The following is an 18,758-nucleotide window of genomic DNA, read 5'->3' on the forward strand; positions in this document are numbered from 1 at the left end:
CGCCCCTCCCGCTCGCTGAACCGCTCGGCTCTCGGCGAGGACTCTGCGCGCGGTGCCCGGTGCGGCGAGCGGAGCCGCAGCCCCGCCTGGCGCTCGCTGCGGGGCCGGCAGCCGGGAGGTAAGGCTGGGCTCGCCGTGGAACAGCACAGCGGGCGCACCGGAGCGTGGCACGGGCTGGCACGGCTCGGCTGGGCTCGGCTCAGTTTAGCTCGGCTCGCCCGCAGCCCCTCCGCTGCGTCCCTCCTGGCGCTGGGCTTTTCCCCGGCCGTGAACTGTTGCCGTTCGAAGTCCCCGCAGGCGGGGAGCTCCTCGTGTGCCCCGCCGAGCCTTTGCTTTGCCGCGGGGTGCGGAGCAGCAAGCGTGCGGGGAGCTTTCCTCGCCTCTCCCCTCCCGCACAGGCGCCGGGGCAGGCGCGATGCGCAGCGCTTTCCCCGAGGTGCGCGGCTCTTCACACACGGGGCTGGAAGTTGTGCCGTTTGCTGGGTTTGTGCGGCAGGACGATGGGGACATTTGTGGAGGGATGGCAGGGATGTTTGCAGGTTGGTTTGGGCAGGGTTTGTTTGCGGAGGCGTTTGGTTGGGTTCCATCCTACCTTCCAGCTGCATCTGAAAAATGAAAAAGGTGCGGGAGGCTGCGTCTAGTAATTGCGTTACCTAAAAACTTAGTGATGGAAACTTCTCGGCATCTGGAGGTGCACAGTTGGCATGAGTGCGATGTGTTCTTCTTCTACCCTTGCAGTCAGGGCTTGACCTGGAGTCCTGTAAGTACAAATCCTAGTTCTCTGTTCCCAGGAGTGTTCACATATGGGGAAGAGTTGCTGGGTAGTGTTCAGGATGACTGTAGTCTGTTGAATTCCAAATGAGCTCTGTTTCTCCTTCAGTACAGAAGGACTCCTTATGCTCTTTTCCATAGTTGCTTTAACGCAAAACCAAGCGTGAAGCATGAGCATTATGATTGATTAGAATTTTACATAATCATGAAAGGGTGTCTGAAATATTATGCAAGATACAGAGAATCAGGTCCAAAGCCTGAAGACACAAAACTTAAATGTGCCCCACTTATTCTGACTAAAATGCAAGAAAAAGGGGGAAGGATTGTAGTGACTGAGAAACACAAGCTCTTTGCACTCGCACGGAGATATTCGATGTGTCGGAAGCTTCCTGAGACAGCACCACACTGAAATGATTCAGGGTTAAGATATTGGAAGCTTAATGTATAGATTTCAGATGTTTCTGCTTCTCGGCTTTGTAGTGGAGGAGAGAAGGAGGAGGGGAGAAATCCTGTCTGTAAAAAGCTGTTCTGTCAGTCTTTATTTTTTTTTGATAAAGACATTAATTTAAAACTTACCTAAACTGTATGTAGTCAAGGGCAAATATACAGAAGTTATTGACAGAGCAACGAATCTTTCAAAGAATGATGCTAGCAGAGTGACTTAGGGGGCACAATTGCACTAGGAAGAGCTTTTCAAACGAATGTAACCATTCCTGTAATAGGAGTGGAAGTTGACTGCAAGATAATTCACGTAGGTGAAGTAAGCAACAGAAGTGAGATTTTTAAGTACATATGCATTGCCTTTTCCTGCCTAGCTCACTCTGGGGGACTTGCCTGGGTTGTGACATTCGATGTCGAGAGGACACATCATCAAAGGAAGATGTTACAGAGGGCCAGAAATGGGTGGCTGCTGTCAAGAAGAGAGGCAGAAACCACTAGGAGAGCCAGTGGGAGAACATCTCCTGCTTCAATTAGGTTAGGAGCTGGAGTGAGCCTATAGTGGGAGCTTTTCCAAGCGGGAGTTTTGTTCTTAAGAAGCTGATTAATATCCAACAACTTTTCCTGTAGGAAACTTGAATGTTAGAATATTGTCACCTCCAATTCATCATTCAGCAACATCTGACACTTCAAAGCCTGAAGCGGCTCTTGCTGCTGCATGACTCTGCCTTGAATTGACATATGAGACATCTTAAGCCGTCTTCCTCTGCTTCCTGAGCCAAGGGATTTCTTACGATGGGTTTCTCCTGGACCTGGTAGGTGTGCATGCTGATGGATTTCACATCTTTTCAGTAAATCTCAATTTACACTTATTAGTGGATAAAATATTGATCTCCCCTTTATCAAGTGTTAGCCTCAGATTGCCACAGAAACACAATCTTCCTCCAGGTCGAAGTAGGTCCTTAAGAAAGTGCTTCTGGTGTGATTAGCGAGAGGATGCTGGTGCTGCCGGGTATCCTTGCCTATATTTCTTACCCTGAAACTTGAACCAAGTCACCTGTTGGCGTAAGTCAGAAGTGACTTTGCTGGCAATGAAGATCTCTAGTGCCCGGTTTTCTAGGGCTGAATACCCCTACTTACACTTCAAATAGGTTCTGCTGTTTATTTAACTTACAGTATTTAAATAGAGGCTGGTTTATTTGCTTTATGTGAACACCTGTCTGCTTACATCTGGTTATAGGCAAGAACTGTGCTCCACAGAAGTCAATAGGTATTTTGCCATTGGCTTAATTTTGATAGTTAGGAGATTTTTAACTTTTTGTTACTTTTGACTGTATAAAGGTATCTTCTTTCTTCATGAATCTCTGTACAAGACGACTAAGAGATTTAATATTCATTTGGGATGTACGTGGAGCAAATAGGCAAGGACTCTAGAGACAGGAGTAAATATACTTTGACTGAATTTTAAAGTTTTTCAGAATAATCATGTTTAATATGAGCCAGATCCAAAGCCTTTTCAAGTTACGTGGAAGCTTCCCTGTTTCTGTGACTGTTAGAGAGTATTAGGACTTTTGAGCATTTATTACAATGTATTTGGAACTAAGAAACCTTTCATATGGAAAAGGGTTATTTTTTTTTCCCACCCTCAAATTTAGTAACAAAATATTGAACAAATGGAATATACCTAATGGTAGGATCAAAAAAGGTGACACATGGGGACCACATTCTCCCATCGTGCTGAACTTCTGTAACGTTTTAGGGGTAAGTAATGCAGCAACATAACAGCACCAGTGTGAGTCCCACTGCTGTGTAAGTCATTATTGAAAATGCTTTATTTGGGCTCAGATCGATGTGGGGACAGATCGATGGCCTTCTAGAGCAACCCTATGGCTCTGCTGGGCTCTTTCAGCTGAAATAAATGATGCTTAAACATGCATTGTGATTTAAAGGACAAAGCAGCAGACCCTGGTTTATTTAAGGTGTCAGCACAGATATATTTGCTTTGTCTGATAAGCCCTGATCAGATCCTCTTTCTGCCCTTGGAGATACCAAGTACCTTCACAGGAACACACAGAATCACTGAATGGTTGTGGTTGGAAGTGGCTTCTGGAGGTCCTCTGGTCCACCTCACATCCCACTCAAGGAGGTTCCCCTAAAGAAGGCTGCTCAGGACTGTGCGGATGGCTTTTGAATACCTCGAAGGATGGAGACTCCAAAACTTCCCTGGGCAGCCTATTCCAGGGCTCAGTCACCCTGACAGTAGAAAGTGTTTCCTGATGTTCAAACAGAACCTCCTGAGTTTCAGTTTGAGCCCATTCCTCTTGTCAGTGTGTGTGCTCTGTGTGTGCTCAGTTGTGCCATGCTCAGCATTGTCACTGGAGAGGGAAAGGCTACTCTGTTTGTATCTGCTGAGCCCCTTGCAGGATTGAGTCCTGAAGATACAGCAAGATGCAGTATTTAGCTGAGCACTCTTCATTAAAGCAGTGAACAAAAGCTTTGTCAAACCAGATCTAAACTTTCCTTCTCTCTTTAGGGTTCAAGGAAACTCAGATACAAACTCTCTGACTAGATACAGAGCATTGCCTCTTTGTGTGTGTGTGTTTAAAAATAGTGCAATCCTCTTTCTCACAAAACATGGTCAGTTCCATGAGTTACTGAGATACAAACCCAAGGGCTCTCCACAATGGGCAAATATATCTTAGCAACAAGGGTGGGAGTGGTGGGAAAGGAAAAGGAGAATACAAGTATCTGGCAATTAACTTCCTAGTCACAGATGTGAAGGTGATAAAAGTGATAAAAGCATTGCGGCATTGCCAATGCTTTTCCTTGTTCACTGAGCTGCATACCATGCTGTATGCAGGAGAGAAAGCTACCAGAGATCTGTGGAGGAGTCCTGTGAGCTGCTCACAACAGGAAAACCCAGTGGTTCCCCAGTGCCCCAGTTTCTTTTAGATGTGATGGGGTGCACTGAGTGCACAACTTGGTCCAGGGCAGCACTGCTGCAGTAGCCTTAGCATTGTCAAAGGCCGACTGCAGACTCCTGGGTGGTCCCCACACCATCAGCACCCCAGTGTGATGGCAGAGGTCAGTCAGGGCAGCCTGAAGCAGTGGAGAGCCAAGGGCTCATCGTGCCCTGATCGGGGGACTGCGCTTTGGCACTGGGCTCCATGGAGCCAGCAGCTGTTTTGCCCATAATGCAGTCAAGCTGTGCTGCTGTCTGTAGGGCTGAGAGTGTGTATACGATACGAGAGAGGAGGACAGCAACCGACTGTAACTAGGATGAGTGAATATGACTGTAAATCTCCCTCCCACGCAGTAACATGGATGTGGTTTCATGGACTTATAAGGAACCCAGTTCTTTGCCACTAAGCTGATTGAAATGGCAAGCCAACAGTCTGGCATGGATGCTGCTGTAATAGTAGGTTCACCAGCTTTCAGATGGCATTTCCTGAGGGCAGGAAATTGTCTTCATCCCCATTCACCCACATCCGTACCTAGTCATGACCATGTGAACTCTTTTGTAGGTAGCATTTGCCTTGAGAAAGTGTTTGTTATTCAGTCCTGGATTTGGCTATGACAGCTTTTGCCCGTGTTCTTATGAAGTGCATTGGAGCACATCTGTGTAAGGTGTGCATTGGAGCAAATCTGTGTAAGGTGTGCATGTGGGTGTATAAAGAATAGTGTGAAAAAAGTATGTGTGAATGAAAACAGCCCCTGAACTTCGCCTCCTCATCAGAAGGTGTGGTGCCATTGAAGTCTGAATTGCATCCAGAAATACTGACTTTAAGGTGGAACTTAAAGTGGGATTTGGCCCACTGCACTTTAATGTTGGTGTTTGTCCTAGTCTGTGACTGTTCTTCTTAGCACTTACGCAGATACTAATGATTACTGTAAGAATTGATTCAATCTGCCACAATCAGTACTATTACAATTAAGCTTGTGCATAAATCCTTGTGGGCTCAGAGCATCTACTTCTTTGTTATCCCAAGTGGCGTGTTTCCGTGTCACCCATTTGTCATGTAAAGGTAATGCTGCTTAGTTGAACTCATGCTCTTCTCTCCACAGTGCAAGGTGCGTTCAGCAGAGCCTGCTCTAACCTAGGGATTGACAAAGTCAAGGCAATCAAGATGACAAACGAACCTATTAAAGAGATCCTGGGCACCCCAAAGCATCCTGATCCTATAACCACGGAGAAGAGCAATAACAATGACTGTGTGATAACCACCATCCCTCTTGTCAGTGAATGCCAGCTGACTGCAGCCACAGGGGGAGCAGAGCTCTCCTGTTACCGCTGTACCATTCCCTTCGGCGTGGTGATCCTCATAGCCGGCACTGTGGTTACTGCTGTGGCATACAGCTTCAATTCCCATGGATCAATCATCTCGGTGTTTGGATTAGTCCTCTTGTCATCAGGACTCCTTTTGCTGGCTTCTAGTGCAGTGTGCTGGAAAATAAGGCAGCAAAACAAGAAAGCAAAGAGGCGGGAGAGCCAGACAGCGCTTGTGGCAAATCATCGAACCTTGTTTGGTTAAAGACACCAGGAGAAGGCTGGACAGAAGGCAGAGCCTTTGTAAGTCAACTTGGCTATTTATCAGTAGGAGAGATTGCAGGTTTTAATTTAACATTGGAAATGAACTGAAATTATAATGGAATGGATTAAGAAAGACTCTTAACAACTCTGCAAATGCTTTTAATATTTTTTTACTGCAGACTTGGTAGTGATTCTCTCCAAGACAGAGGAAAAACCACTTTTCCTTCACAGCAAACGGTGTCGTCATAACTGCAATCATCATAACTCTGTTCTCCAACACGCTAATCGTGTTGAAAAGGGAACTTGTGAGAACTAAGGAAATAATTTGAACTGACTTGAAATGCCAGAGTTCTCCTTAAAATACACACTGTGACATTTGACCAAGGGAGAAGTTGTAGGGTTGGAAGTGACTACAAGCTTATGGCCAGATTGCCTGTGACTGAAATGGTAGCTCAAAAAACAAACAAACAAAAAGCAATAACAACCAACCAAACTGCAGGTTGCTCAATAAGCTGATTCTTATATTTTATGTAACTCCCCCCAATATCTGTGGTACTTTCCCCCTTTTTTAAACCAACTAATATTAATGTTGTTTTACTATTGAATAACAATAGGTAGAAATGTGTAATTATATTGTCTAACCTAAATAACGAGGTATGACTATAGCTTAAAACGTGAGACTCTTTTTGTAAATGAAGTGGTCAGGTTTAGCACTTTTGATTATTTTGCTATAAAATTAAAAAGTAAATTTCATTAAAATAATATTCAGTGCTGCTAGACCTTTAGAAAATCTATTTTCATTGCTATCAAGATAGCTTGTATCTTTGACTTTGACTGCTTTATTATTTTATTTTTGTAGAAAAAACACCTGTGACAATTGTGATCAACATGCTGATCTCTTCCAAACATCTTTATAGACTCTGGGTTTTGGATTAATAGCTCATTCCTCCTGCAGCTTGATTAATAACTCAGTTATTGAAAAATCATAGCGTTCACTTCTGCAGATCCTGGCATGGTCAGCTTTAGACACAACTGTTAATAATTACTTGTGGAAGCAAAGCTGTCTGTGTAGTGTTTGCTGAATGAGCTTTGGGATTATGAGTCCTTACAAAAAGCAGGACTTGGATGTCCCCTGCGTGTGTGTCTGAGATGTTCGGTTCTGTACCTCTTGGTTCCAGAGGTCTTCCAAGTTGAAGCAAACCCACACATTTCTTAATCTATAGAATGAAGGATGAGTGGTGCTTAGCCAAGTCACAGGTTTCCACTCCAGCTTGTATGAGGCTGTCAGAAGGCTGAGGAGCAGCATGGACTGCTCTTCCATCCCCCATCCCCACCTCCCCCTTTCTTTCTCCAGACTTGAAAGGGCTGGATATGATTTTTGCTTTCTCCTGGTGAAGTGAGCAAGGCCTGGGCTGGTTTGGCTCCTCTTTGCCCTCTGGAGCCTCTGGCATCCAGGATGGCGATGGAGATGCCTCTGCAGCACCCACCTGCCCAGCAAGTGCACAGGGGGTTGCCTTCTGCAGGTCATCCCGGAGCCGTACACTTCTCCTGCTGGCTTAGTTACTGCCTTTTCCTCTACCCTCCATAGTTTAAGCTTGTTACATCCATAACTTATCCCGGGATTTGCAAAGTGCACTTTGTGTTTTAAATAGAGCAAGCTATATGTATAGGAGGGGATGTTTGGATTTAGTATTTGCGTTGCCACACTCCGTGGTTACCAGACGCTATAATAAAATCACTTGCATCAGAGGAAAGCTGACAACACATTTTAGCACTTCCATAGCCCTAACTTAATCACGGCAGGAAGCTTTCCTGCTGCTAGGAGAACATGTTGCGTCACCAGAACATCTGACACCGGTGTCTAATGTCAATCACTTTGCTTAAGGTCATTAAAAATATTAGGGTGTCCCCTTACGATGTACAGGTTTTGCATGAGTGACAATTCATTGGAAACGCGTAGCATGATAAATAATGGAACAGGTGGACCAAAGTGGTGTCTTTCCTGTTTAAAATGAGAAAAGTGATTGACATTAGCAAAGCTTTATAAGCTAAATAGGGCTGGTTTGGTTTTTTTTTTCCCTGGGAACACAATAGTTTTACTGACTCCTTCTCCCCCCTTCCCATTTCTTTTTTTCTCAGTGGAATTTTGCAGGCTGCCAAGGAAAGAAGTGCAGAGGCTGTAGAGATGTAGCTATTCCCACTTCACACTGTGTAGCAGCTCAGGCCCGTGGTTCCCAGGCTGAGCCTGGAGCAGAAGCAGCCAGTTGCCCTCTTAAGAAGTTGTCCCCTTCGTGGGTCCTCCCTCTGCCGTTGCATGTGACGTATGGAAAGAAAGTTGGGGTGCAAGGTGAGGCTCTGCTCCAAGTTAAAAGAAAAGGATAAAGTCAGTGGAACAGAAGCAATGGGGTTCTGGGAGCAGATTTTGTAGGGAGGGTAAATAAGAGGGAGTAAGAGTTGTACTAGATGAGAGATTTTCTTTCCCTCATCTCTGCTGTCTTTTATATTTGTGCTGGCTGCAGAAGAACACAGTAGAGTGCCTGCACCCTTCTCTGCCTTGCAACCTGTGGAGCATCAAGGCATTAAGCAGCATGTAAACAGTGACAAACAGCATCTCAGAGACCCCAGGCAGGATCTCCTAGCAGCACAGAGCTTCAGATACAACGTGGTGTCCTGTAATACCAGCTGACTGACAGGCAAAGAGGGTGGAGTGGGACTGGTGTAGCGCACTGCTGAGCTCAGTAGAATCAGCTGTGTCCTAGGTGCACAAGCATCTTCATATCAAGCAGTGAGTGAACATCTGTGCAGGAATTCGCTCGTGTTTGTCCTTTATTCAGAGAAGCGAAATAGTAACTTCACGGGGAAGAATCCCAGCACCTGTTCCTGATGTCCTGCAGGAACAAGGCAGAGGTTGTGAACAGTTCAGCCAGAGACCTCGTCTCGTTGAAGATCTTTTCACATGTCTCATTGCATGGTCTTAGAAACTGGCACAGACTTCCCCTCCATGATTTTGATTTTTGATTTTGGGAAAATCTGAAGTAGTAGTAGCATCTTTTCTTGAACAGCCAGTGATGACATCCAGCACCAGTCTCACCATCTACGCTTTTTCTTCCTGCAAATGTATGTATTAGAGACGTTTTCATTATTTTCTCTCTCCCTGCACCCCTTGTCCTTGTTCCACCACAGGAACAATACATTACGTTTAGCCCTTAAAAACAATTATTCTGGGAGAGGTGCTACACAAGTACAGCATAGCAGCCTTAACACCTTCATTTTTCCAGAAACTGGTGATATTGTTACATCTGAAATGTTTTTTACAATGGTCAACCCCTCAAACTGGTCACTAAAACAAGCAGAATTCCTGCTTCAACTTTTGAACCCCGTGACCTGGATTGATTTGGGGTTTCATGCCTGGATGCTGGGTCATGCAGGCCACTGAGTCTTTGAAACAAAGCCATATGGAACTCCACAGTTGCTGTTTGGTGTTTCTCATGGGAACACGAGAGGCAAAAGTCAGCCTGGAGGATGCAACCCTGTGGAGATCACAATGACTTCCCAGTTGAGAAACACCTTCCCTTCTGGTGTGAAAAGGCTTTGAAGGCTACAAATGGTATTTTGGGTCTGGGAGAGGTTGGGTGGGAGCTAATGCAAATTTTATTGTCACAATTGCTTGTCTCTCCCTTCCTGAAAGCTCTGGCGGCATTGCGCAAGCAAAACTGGCCTCACAAGGATAGAAAATTATCTAATAGGGGAATTGTGCTGGTGCACTGGGCAAGTGTTACGGGGATCTTAAATAAAAATTTCAAAACCTAAGCACAGGAAACTGTATCTGTAACTACACCCTGTATTGCTATTGTACACCAAGGCAGTTATAGCCTGGGACAGTATTTTAAAATAATAATTGGTTTGGTATGACAATGCTTAGTATTTGTTCAAGTCAAAACGCCCAATTTACAATTCCCCAGTCAGTTAACATGCAGTGTTTTGTTCATGACTGCAGTTCTAGTACCAGAATTTGCCAGGTTTATTAAAAAAAAAGGAGAGAGAAAGGTTAGTTTCGTGGACTTGTGTCAAGAATTGTTTCTTTGCCTTGGACGCTTGGGAGAGCTCCTGTTACCAAACAATGAACGTACAATATTACTGCAGCTCTACCAGGAACCAGGCTCTGAGTATGCAACAGAAAAAAGGTCTGAGAGTTTTACTAGCATCTGGAAGGGTCAGGCCAGGAACAAGCCCCCTGGAATATGCTGTATTCTTGCCTCAACTTTGCTTATCCAGAATCCAAGTACAGGGCTACCGCTCCTTTAATATCCGAGATGGAGATTGTAGCTTATTATTAGCAGGGTTCTCCTAATTTATTTTTACAACTGGCTCCAAAATAAGAAAAGCAGAGCAATATGGGCAGTCATCATTTTGCTTATGTGTTTCCAGTACCTCAGGTGCCTTTAGACTATAGGACATTTAAGCCAAGTCAGTATAAATATTTGCCAGTTACAAAGGGCTTTTGTAAAAATACATTAACATGGCAATAATGGCACTGTATGATGTGAAAAATTATATAAATCCTGACATAACTCTGTGTAGACTTACTAGACTTACTGTATGTATATCTTACAGGCTAAACCAAAGGGGAGAACAAGAGTCTTAAACTGCAGAATCAACTTGAATTTTTGGCTTTAATTCAGGTTGTTGATGTCACTATTAACATGACAGAGGACCTAATCCTTCCTCTTGTGAGCAGCCAGTTGGAATCCTATTGTCCTAACTCCTACATCCAAAAATTTGCATTTATGGCAAAGTGGTATTTTTGAAAAACACTTTTTTGGGATTGATTGCTTTCACTTCTTAACTCTTGTGTGCTTTCTAGAGCAAGAGAAAAAAGTTGTAAAGTTTTAAAACAGAGAGGAAAAGAGGAAAGAATGCAAATACAGAACAGCAAATATTGGACACTTCCTGAACTCATGGAGGGATAGTAGAGCTTTACACAAATGCCCTATTGAAAGACAGAGACATTTAAAAATCCATGTCTTGTTTTGAAAAATCCTTGGCTGTGTCCTCAGTTTCATTCTTATAAAATGCCTGAGGTCCTCAGGTTAACATCAGTCTCACCTCATATTTCTTCTCCTTTTCTGTTTCCCAGGAGCCAGTTAGCACAGCAAAAGGCAGAAGTTCCATTTCTTACCATCTTTTGCAATGTGACTGAAATGAGAATGGCCATTTGGGATGGCAGAGGCAGTGCCCCTGTGCTGTTGTAAGCGATAAGGTGCTCAGCCACAGTCTGCTCTGGAAGAGGTAGGCAGCAAGTAGAGGTAAAGATTTCTGTACTGCAGCACGAGATGTCAGTGAATAATCTATTTATAAAAAAAAAGGTAAATAACACCAGAGCAGCCCTTCCCCACCTCTTCTCAGCCACGTTCCCTTTCAATCTGAAGGCCCAAGTTTGTGAATAGAGTTAACAGCTTTCCTGGAAAACTGGCCCATGACATTATTTCCTTGTGAACTCCATCCACCTGTCATGTTAGGGCTTGGTGCGACGCCAGCACTGGCAGGAAATAATAGGCAGCAGGATGCTGGTGTGTGTCGATGGCCCTGACCCTCCCATTCCTGAACATGAATAAGCTTCGAGCTCACAAGGCGTCACAGCAGCGCGGCTTCTGGGCCCACAGAAACGCATGGGTGGGATGCACAGCCACTAAAATAACATCCAGCCGGCCCAGCCGCAGCAACAGAGCTGCATGGGAAGAGATGGTGTCACATTCTTACTGCCTGCTGCTCTTTGTTCTTTTGCCTGTGCTCTGGCTGTGCTGGGGTAGTGCAATGGCTGCTTAACAAAGACAAGAAAGTACAAAGTATGCCTCTATGTGAATTAGCTGAGATGCCCCAACAGAACACAAAAGCTTAATGGAACAACTTTCACCACTTCTCAGGGGAGATGCACTGGCAAGGGAACATAAGCTATCAGCTTGAAATGTTTGCAGCTAGCTTTCTCCTGATACTGCACTGCTGGACCTGGGAAAGGTAGTTCAGTTCAGTATTTAGCAAGACAAATTCTTGGAAGATGAAATGGTGAGTTAGGGGAGACCAAATCATCACTTAAATGAGATTTGGGTTCGGTTTGTGACATGGTGCAAATTGAAGACTGTATTTTCCAAGACCGCCCCTTGCCAAAATGGGTAGTTGGCATCCCCAAATCCTTCATAAGCTTTGGAGAGAGTACAAAGAGGAGGAAGGGAATACTTATTGCCACTTCCGCTACTGCCAGACCACATGTGATGAAATCTCTTTAGGTTCTCACTCAGCAATACTTCTGTGAGGTACTCTTAGTGTAGGACCTCTTGCTCCTCATCTCAGAGCTGTAGGAGATAGCGGTGCTCTCTGGAAGGACATGTCATTTTTAAACCAAAATCACTATTCAATTTTTTAATATCTTGAGCTGTTCTCTATTGTTAAAAAAAAAAAAAGGAGAGAGAGAAAATAGCATATATATACATACACACACACGCTTCTTTAACTACACATAAGGGCAAATAGCCTGAGATGTCTATACTTCTAATGCTTGCAGCATAAAACTGCACTGCCTGAAGGAAGCTTCTTCCCAGGACTGCTGGCCAAGAGCCAGAATAATTACTGGAAGGGCTGGGCATGTTGGGGCTGCAGCCGAAATGAAAGTTTGTTTGCAAGTCAGCGCTCACCACCTCCCTACTCCCTTTGCAGTCTGGTGGTGAAGAGGTGTCTGACCTACAAGCTGGCTCTGGCTTCTTGTGGCGAGATGTCTACCCCTCTGAATGAAGCCATGGTCATTTTTCCTCATCTTCCATGCAATGGAAGAGCTGAAATCCCACTATACTTCACATCATGTAACTCAAGAGCTACTCGGTTAAGCATGCTGGGGTGAGATACACAGTCAACATGAATAGCCTTAGTCCCACTGGAATCGATGGGGTTTGTTATGCGTGACCCTCTCTGTCGCCACTGGTGTTTTGCTTTCAGCTAAATAGAGACAAAGAAAATTTCATTCTTTGCCTACCACCTGATGGTGCTTCAGAGAATGACCTCTGCTATCACATCAGTGAAGGGCTTTTCAGCCATCACTCTGCCTTGTAAAAGAAACTTGTACAGAAACACCCTGATCTCTTCGCCACTTCCCTATAAATAGTTTTCATAAGAAAGTTGAATGACTGGATCAGCTGTTGCCTGATCTGGAACAATACTGCTACGGCTAAAGTTTAATGAAATCCAGGCTTGAAGCAACCCATCCTGTCACCCCTTAACATTTTTTGCCCAAAAGCAAAACTGCTGAAGTGAGTAGTGTTGTTCCTATGCAAAGTTCAGAGAGACAATGAAGTTATTGCTAACATTTCAGGAGGTAAGTACTCCAGAGGAGGACTGAAGCATGTTGGCAACCAGCTTGGAAAGGCTTTCATGATTGCTGCTCATGATGTATCTGTTCCCTGGCTGGATAAAGGGCTTTGTTTGCTTTGCATGAAGCAGATGTCAGGAGATCTGGGCTCCACACAGAGTGTTGCTGGACGCCCTGGAGCATCTCATGAATCACAGTGTGTTGTTGCTAATGTACTTCTGGTGGTAGCTTTGTGGGACCGCAGGGAAACCGGTTGTTAGATCATTTCCCAGGGGTCACCATGTACTCAATCAGATGGTATCAACTTTCACTCTGGTCTTTGGTCAAAATGGTCAATAAAAACCATTCCCCTGGTGGTGGTAAAACCATTTGTGCTTCCATTGAGGAATTACTACCGAATTGCCTTTGTAATCCAGCAAGCTCTTCCCAGCCAGAGCTGCAATATTTAAAGGTGGCACCAGAACTGGCCATTACTAACCAAGACAACTGCTCAGGAGCTGGCAGACAGACATTCCTCTACCCGGCAAGTCATGTTCTAAACCTGCCCTTGATCGCCTCTCTTTTCCTAGTGCTGCTGTATTTTTACAGGACTCGGACCTCTCAATCCATTAACTTTATGGGTATTTTCTGTTAGCTTCATACTGAGCTAGAGGGTGACCAGTTAATAGAACCACTGGCAGTGTCCGACAGAGCAGGGGGCTGGGGGTTCTGGGGGGAACTGGGACATGCGTGGCCCTGTTTTCCATTGCCACTGCTGAGCCAACCTTTGCATACAGGTCCTGCAGTTAGAGCTGTCTCCTGGCCACCAGTGTCACAATGACACCTCTGTGCCAGACCAGCACCTTGTATCCAACACCCACAAACCTCTGCGCTGCAGAGAGATGTGGCAGAGACACTGCACCAAGTGGTTTGCACTGCGCCAAGGTCCTGTTAGAGTCACACAGAGATGCAAATTTTGGATATTTTTGAGCGCCATCTACTGGAGTTTTATCTGTTTTTCCCATTGTTTGCGCACTAAGCGTACTGCTTATGTATACACCCATCTGTCATTCTTTGTACTAAGAGTGAGGGATGTCAAACTGAGGAGAACTGAGGAAAACAAGACTTCAGCGCTGTGGTGCTCCCACCTCTGACAGACATCCCTGCAGCATCACAGCAAGCACTTCTTCGTGCTCCCATGTGTTCATGTTTCTGAAATTCTTTGATTTCCTAGTGTGAAAGATTTCCAAACGCAAAGAGTTACAGCTGGTCAGAAACTCCCAAGGGAATTGTCTCCACTGGCAAATGATGGTCAAGTAACTCAAAACATTGCGTAGAAATGTAACAGTTCTGTTGCTTTTTCGTTATTACAGGAAATCGTAATCGTTAGTATTGAGATGTTTGATTTTCAGCTGCATTGTTTTTAAAAGATCAAAAGGAGAAAAATGACATGAAACGTTTTCATCTTGTTGAAATGAAATATTATACACGTATATGAAAGCTGCACAACTAGATCCATGGACAGATAAACTCCTGAGACTGAGACTTGCATCCTGGTTTGGGAAGCTAACTAAATGAGAGCAATCTTGGAATATTTCACGAACCGAAATTCCCGACTGCAAAGAGCTCTGATCCCTGAATTTCTGTTTCTGTGTTCTATGTTGTTTAGAGAGAAAATAACTTCACTTGGGAAATACTTTCTCTCTGTTTCTGTCTGTGTAGACACTGCTGATACCTCACTAAACCCTAATTCTGCCGACACACTCAGTTCAGCAGAGCAGACTGTTGGCGGTTCCAGTTTCCTGTAGCAGAAACAAACCTTTTGTACCTTTTCCCTCTGGGCAATTTTCTTTTTCCCAGTGTTAGAAGTGTGCGAGGCCTTTCCAGCTGGGAAATGCACATTGCAGGCAGCGAGGCCAAATGCAGAAAGAGAAAGGAGTCTCAGAGCAAGTTACGACACCGACATCTGGCATAGAGATTTGATGGCTCTGTCACCTCCTTTGCTGGACAATCCTCTTGTCCCCAGAGTGAAGCCTTTGTTAAATGCTGGAATTCTGCAGCTGTGACTGGCATCAGTTCTGCAGCGTACTTTGAGAGAGTTCTGCTTTGCACAAATATGTCATTTGAAAGCACTAAAATCTTCTCAGTCCTCCCTAGCATCCTGTCCTGAACACCAAGTATTTGTAAAGCCAGCCCCTGTTGAAGAAAGCTATAGTCTGAACAGAGGGCAGCAGACATCAAGCTGGGCTGAAGAACTGTTTGGAAGGAATGAGACAGAGAAATGTTTGGGAGAGGAGCAGTACTCATAGCTTGCACCCCAAATAACTGTAGCAAAACATGAACAGTTTTTACTGGGAGTTGGAGAGCTGCTGTTCCGACTTGGACACTGGTAACTCCTGGTGCGTTCTGCATCCCCTGCGCATCCCAGGCAGGAGCAACAGGGTAAATTGTATTAAATGGTCTGACTAGATTTTTTTTTTCCAGCGAAATTTATATCCACATTGAAGCAATTTTTTCCCTTGGGCTAGTGCAGCAGTTCATCTGAACATAAAAGATGCTATTGAAGCAAATTTTGGCATGGAAGAGATTAAGTACCATGAAGTCAGAACTAAAAGCTTGCAGTTCAGCAACACGCATAGCATGAAATTACATTCCTCAACATGTGAATTATATCATGGTCAGAACTCAGGGCCATCTGACAACTGCCTTGGGAAGTTTTATATTAAAGTCCTATCAAGCGTTACAAGTGTCCTAAAGTGATGACGGAATGACTGATTAGAGAGAGGCTGTAGCATAGGCAGCTGCTAATCAATGGCCTTGACCCACAGAGAAATGCTCCAGGCTCCCAACAGGCAAAGAAGGTGTTCTAAAATATTGGGTTCTCTTAGAGGATTTTCAAGTCTGTTTATAAAGGAACATGTACATCCACAAAGCAGCCTCCTTCATTGTGATCAATGAACACACTAGGAAGGGAGAAAAAAGAAGCTGTGTTGGTTTTGGAGTGGAGAACTTGATAGTGGGTACAAGAAGCAAACTCACCTCCTGTCTCCATCTACACTAAATTTGCTCTTTCTTGCAGAGACGGGAAAGTCTTTACCTTTTAACAGGATCTTTTAAAATACTGGCATTTTTCCACCTTCTTATTTGATACATGAAGCATACACAGGCAACTTCCTCATGCATGGGCTGTGTTTATGTAACGCAGTCTTATCATATGATGTTGGAACAGTTGGAAGCATTTGCCAAATATAAGCTTGTGGGTCAAGTTTCTGGATATATTTAAAAATTTCCAAGATGGGCTCATTAGTTACACTTCCTATTGGACACTTGTTCCTAATTAATGAAATTCATTCTGATTCTATTTTCTCAAAGTTATCTTTTCAGACTTTATTTGTTTTGTTGTTTGCTTGTTTTTAACATCTGTTTAATTAAACAACATATGATCCTTGCGCATGAATCATCGTGTTACGCCTTACTCTTTTTTTCACTAAAGTAGATTATCTGAAAATGTTAATTCTCCAAATTTAGAAAAGTGCCCTGAGCAACACACCTATAAAAATATACAAGATAAAGAATCTACAGCACTTCCTTTATTCTGAATCCACCAAATTATATCAATGTCTCACTGGTGCTCACAACATGACTTTCAGATTTCTATAAAACCAAGATTATACCCACAGTTGTTTATTGACAACTACTTCATTATAAAAGGAGTTTCATCTTCTTAACAGTTTTATGGAACTGAGGAGAGGATTTATACCATTCTCTAAATCAAAGCAGGAACCATTTCTCTCAACCGAATTTGAGGAACTTTTTACTGACAGATGCCTCTGACCAAGTCACCAGTACATGGGTCCAGGATCCAATAGTGGATCTTTCCAATCTCTGGGTTTTAGTCAAAGTGCGTAAAGACAGAAGGTTCGTTTGCTACAAGCATGAAACTGCACTAGAATGCATTAAACCAATTCAACAGCGTGGATTTAAAATTTCAGGGTTGTTTTTTTTCTCAGTGGAAGTCTTTTGGTTGGGAGCCATCAATTAAGCAATCCAAACATCCAGCAGGTCTTCAGTCTAATTACAATCTAATCACGTTACAGTGAGACTGCAAACTAGTCGCAGTTGTCATTGCTACACAAAAGGTTGCTGTTTGCTGTCAATCTTTCCATCACCAACAGGAAAGTCAACTTCCATGCTGTTTACAAGCCTCACTTAGGGAACCTTGGGCCCAAATCCTAAACAAACTTCCTCTGCAATAATTGCTAACATAATAGCACAACGTGGAGACTTTGTCACTCGAAGTCCATTATTCTTTAAACTGCCATATCACAAAGCCAGCTCACTCCTCAACACTCCTTTTGTTTGTTCAGATGCCAGGGGTTGTTGATAGCATCACACTGAGCTGAGAAAGCAGTGTTACTTGAGTGCATCCAAAGAACAGCAATTAAACTCAGTATCGCATTCCCTTATCCCTTGGTCTATGTTTCTTATTTGGAAATGATTGAATACATTTGTTTGGATAAAAGTCACTGTGAGGACTACACTTTGGGTTGGCTTTCTCTGTTGTTGCAAATTCAGCCCCAAATACAGAAATGCTTAAGGGTAAACTGGGGTGCTAATGCTCTGCCCTTCAGTGACAGCACAACTGGTCAAGCAGAAAGGTGAAATGATGTTATCTTTCAAACTACACCTCATGGTTCAAACAGTGAAGCTTTCACAACTCATGGTCACTATGATGTATTTTTCCCGTATGCCAGGGAAGGAATTTGCATGCAATGAAAATATTTTTTCTGAGTTAAAACAAAACAGTTTCATTTCATTTCTTTCAAGGAAGATTTGGAAGGGAGCCATCTGTATTTTGAAATCCGTGGGCCAGAACTGAGCCACTAAAGCAGATTTTGCAAGATGTGGGGTTTTTTACAGTAGAGGGAGGGGATGGATCTCTTGTTCATTTTGGATACTAAGAGTAATATTTCATTATTCTCTTTCCAAAACAAAAGCAGAACAAATTGATTGCTTTAAGTTCCTTGTTCAGGAACATTCCAATAGCATCCCACCTTATGCTTTGTCTGCTGGAATAGCTCTTGACAGCAAGGCTCTGACTTTTGTTGAGTTAACAGCACATTCTCCAGGGCAATGATTCTGAAGGCAATATGGAAACTGTAAAGTGGAACCTGGACCCGAGACACAACATGCTTGAGACCTCAGACAGGCTGCTATTTGTTTGGCATGGTCACTCTCAGATTTCATGCTTAAAACTAAGGAAGCAAAACTCAGAACACCCATTGTAAAGGACTTTCTACATCTCTCCATGAAACAAAACCTCTTGGGCTTTTATACAAATATCTCTGTGTGTGCGCGTGTATGGGTGTAGATACAGGTATATGTGTCTCTCTGTGTGTGCATATATATGTATATAAAACCCCAGCTGTTAATACTGTCCCTTTGAGAAATGATATAATCTTCAAAGGTACATTGATAAGCAGAAGCATCACTTTCTTTGCATTTTAAAGCTAGAAACTGAATCATTGATTTAATTATTTACAGCTGCCAGTGATCTTAATTGGTTTCTAATGAACCTGAATGCATTATAAATGGAGCTGCAAGTCAAGCTGAATTCCTGAGAAACTGAAGGCTCTTGCTGACCCCCGTGGGATATGCTGGTTTGTAAGATTCTGGGGGTTT

At 43.7% G+C, this 18,758-nt stretch overlaps 2 protein-coding genes across 4 annotated transcripts in view; both read left to right on the forward strand.

Moving 5' to 3' along the window:
• The window catches only part of MMD (monocyte to macrophage differentiation associated), a 372,596-nt gene that overhangs the window by 283,421 nt on the left and 70,417 nt on the right, over window positions 1–18,758 (forward strand). The gene's annotated exons all lie outside the window — the stretch shown is intronic.
• Window positions 39–7,804, forward strand: TMEM100 (transmembrane protein 100). 3 transcript variants are annotated; one of them, XM_069872706.1, is made up of 3 exons: window positions 39–118; window positions 1,840–2,024; window positions 5,275–7,804. In XM_069872706.1, the coding sequence occupies exon 3, from the start codon at window positions 5,337–5,339 to the stop codon at window positions 5,739–5,741; it is 405 nt and encodes a 134-aa protein (XP_069728807.1). In that variant the 5' UTR covers window positions 39–118; window positions 1,840–2,024; window positions 5,275–5,336; the 3' UTR covers window positions 5,742–7,804. The 3 variants fall into 3 exon arrangements, with proteins under 3 accessions (XP_069728807.1, XP_069728808.1, XP_069728805.1); XM_069872707.1 differs by lacking the exon at window positions 39–118 and having other exon boundaries at window positions 1,678–2,024; window positions 5,275–5,779; window positions 5,920–7,804; XM_069872704.1 differs by lacking the exon at window positions 39–118 and having other exon boundaries at window positions 1,681–2,024.

Source organism: Phaenicophaeus curvirostris, chromosome 19, assembly GCF_032191515.1.
Source record: "Phaenicophaeus curvirostris isolate KB17595 chromosome 19, BPBGC_Pcur_1.0, whole genome shotgun sequence".
In the NCBI taxonomy this organism is placed as follows: domain Eukaryota; kingdom Metazoa; phylum Chordata; class Aves; order Cuculiformes; family Cuculidae; genus Phaenicophaeus; species Phaenicophaeus curvirostris.

Bases quoted from the DNA above. Each gene is read 5' to 3' on its own strand.
- TMEM100 (XM_069872706.1), top strand. From the start codon at position 5,337: ATGACAAACGAACCTATTAAAGAGATCCTGGGCACCCCAAAGCATCCT.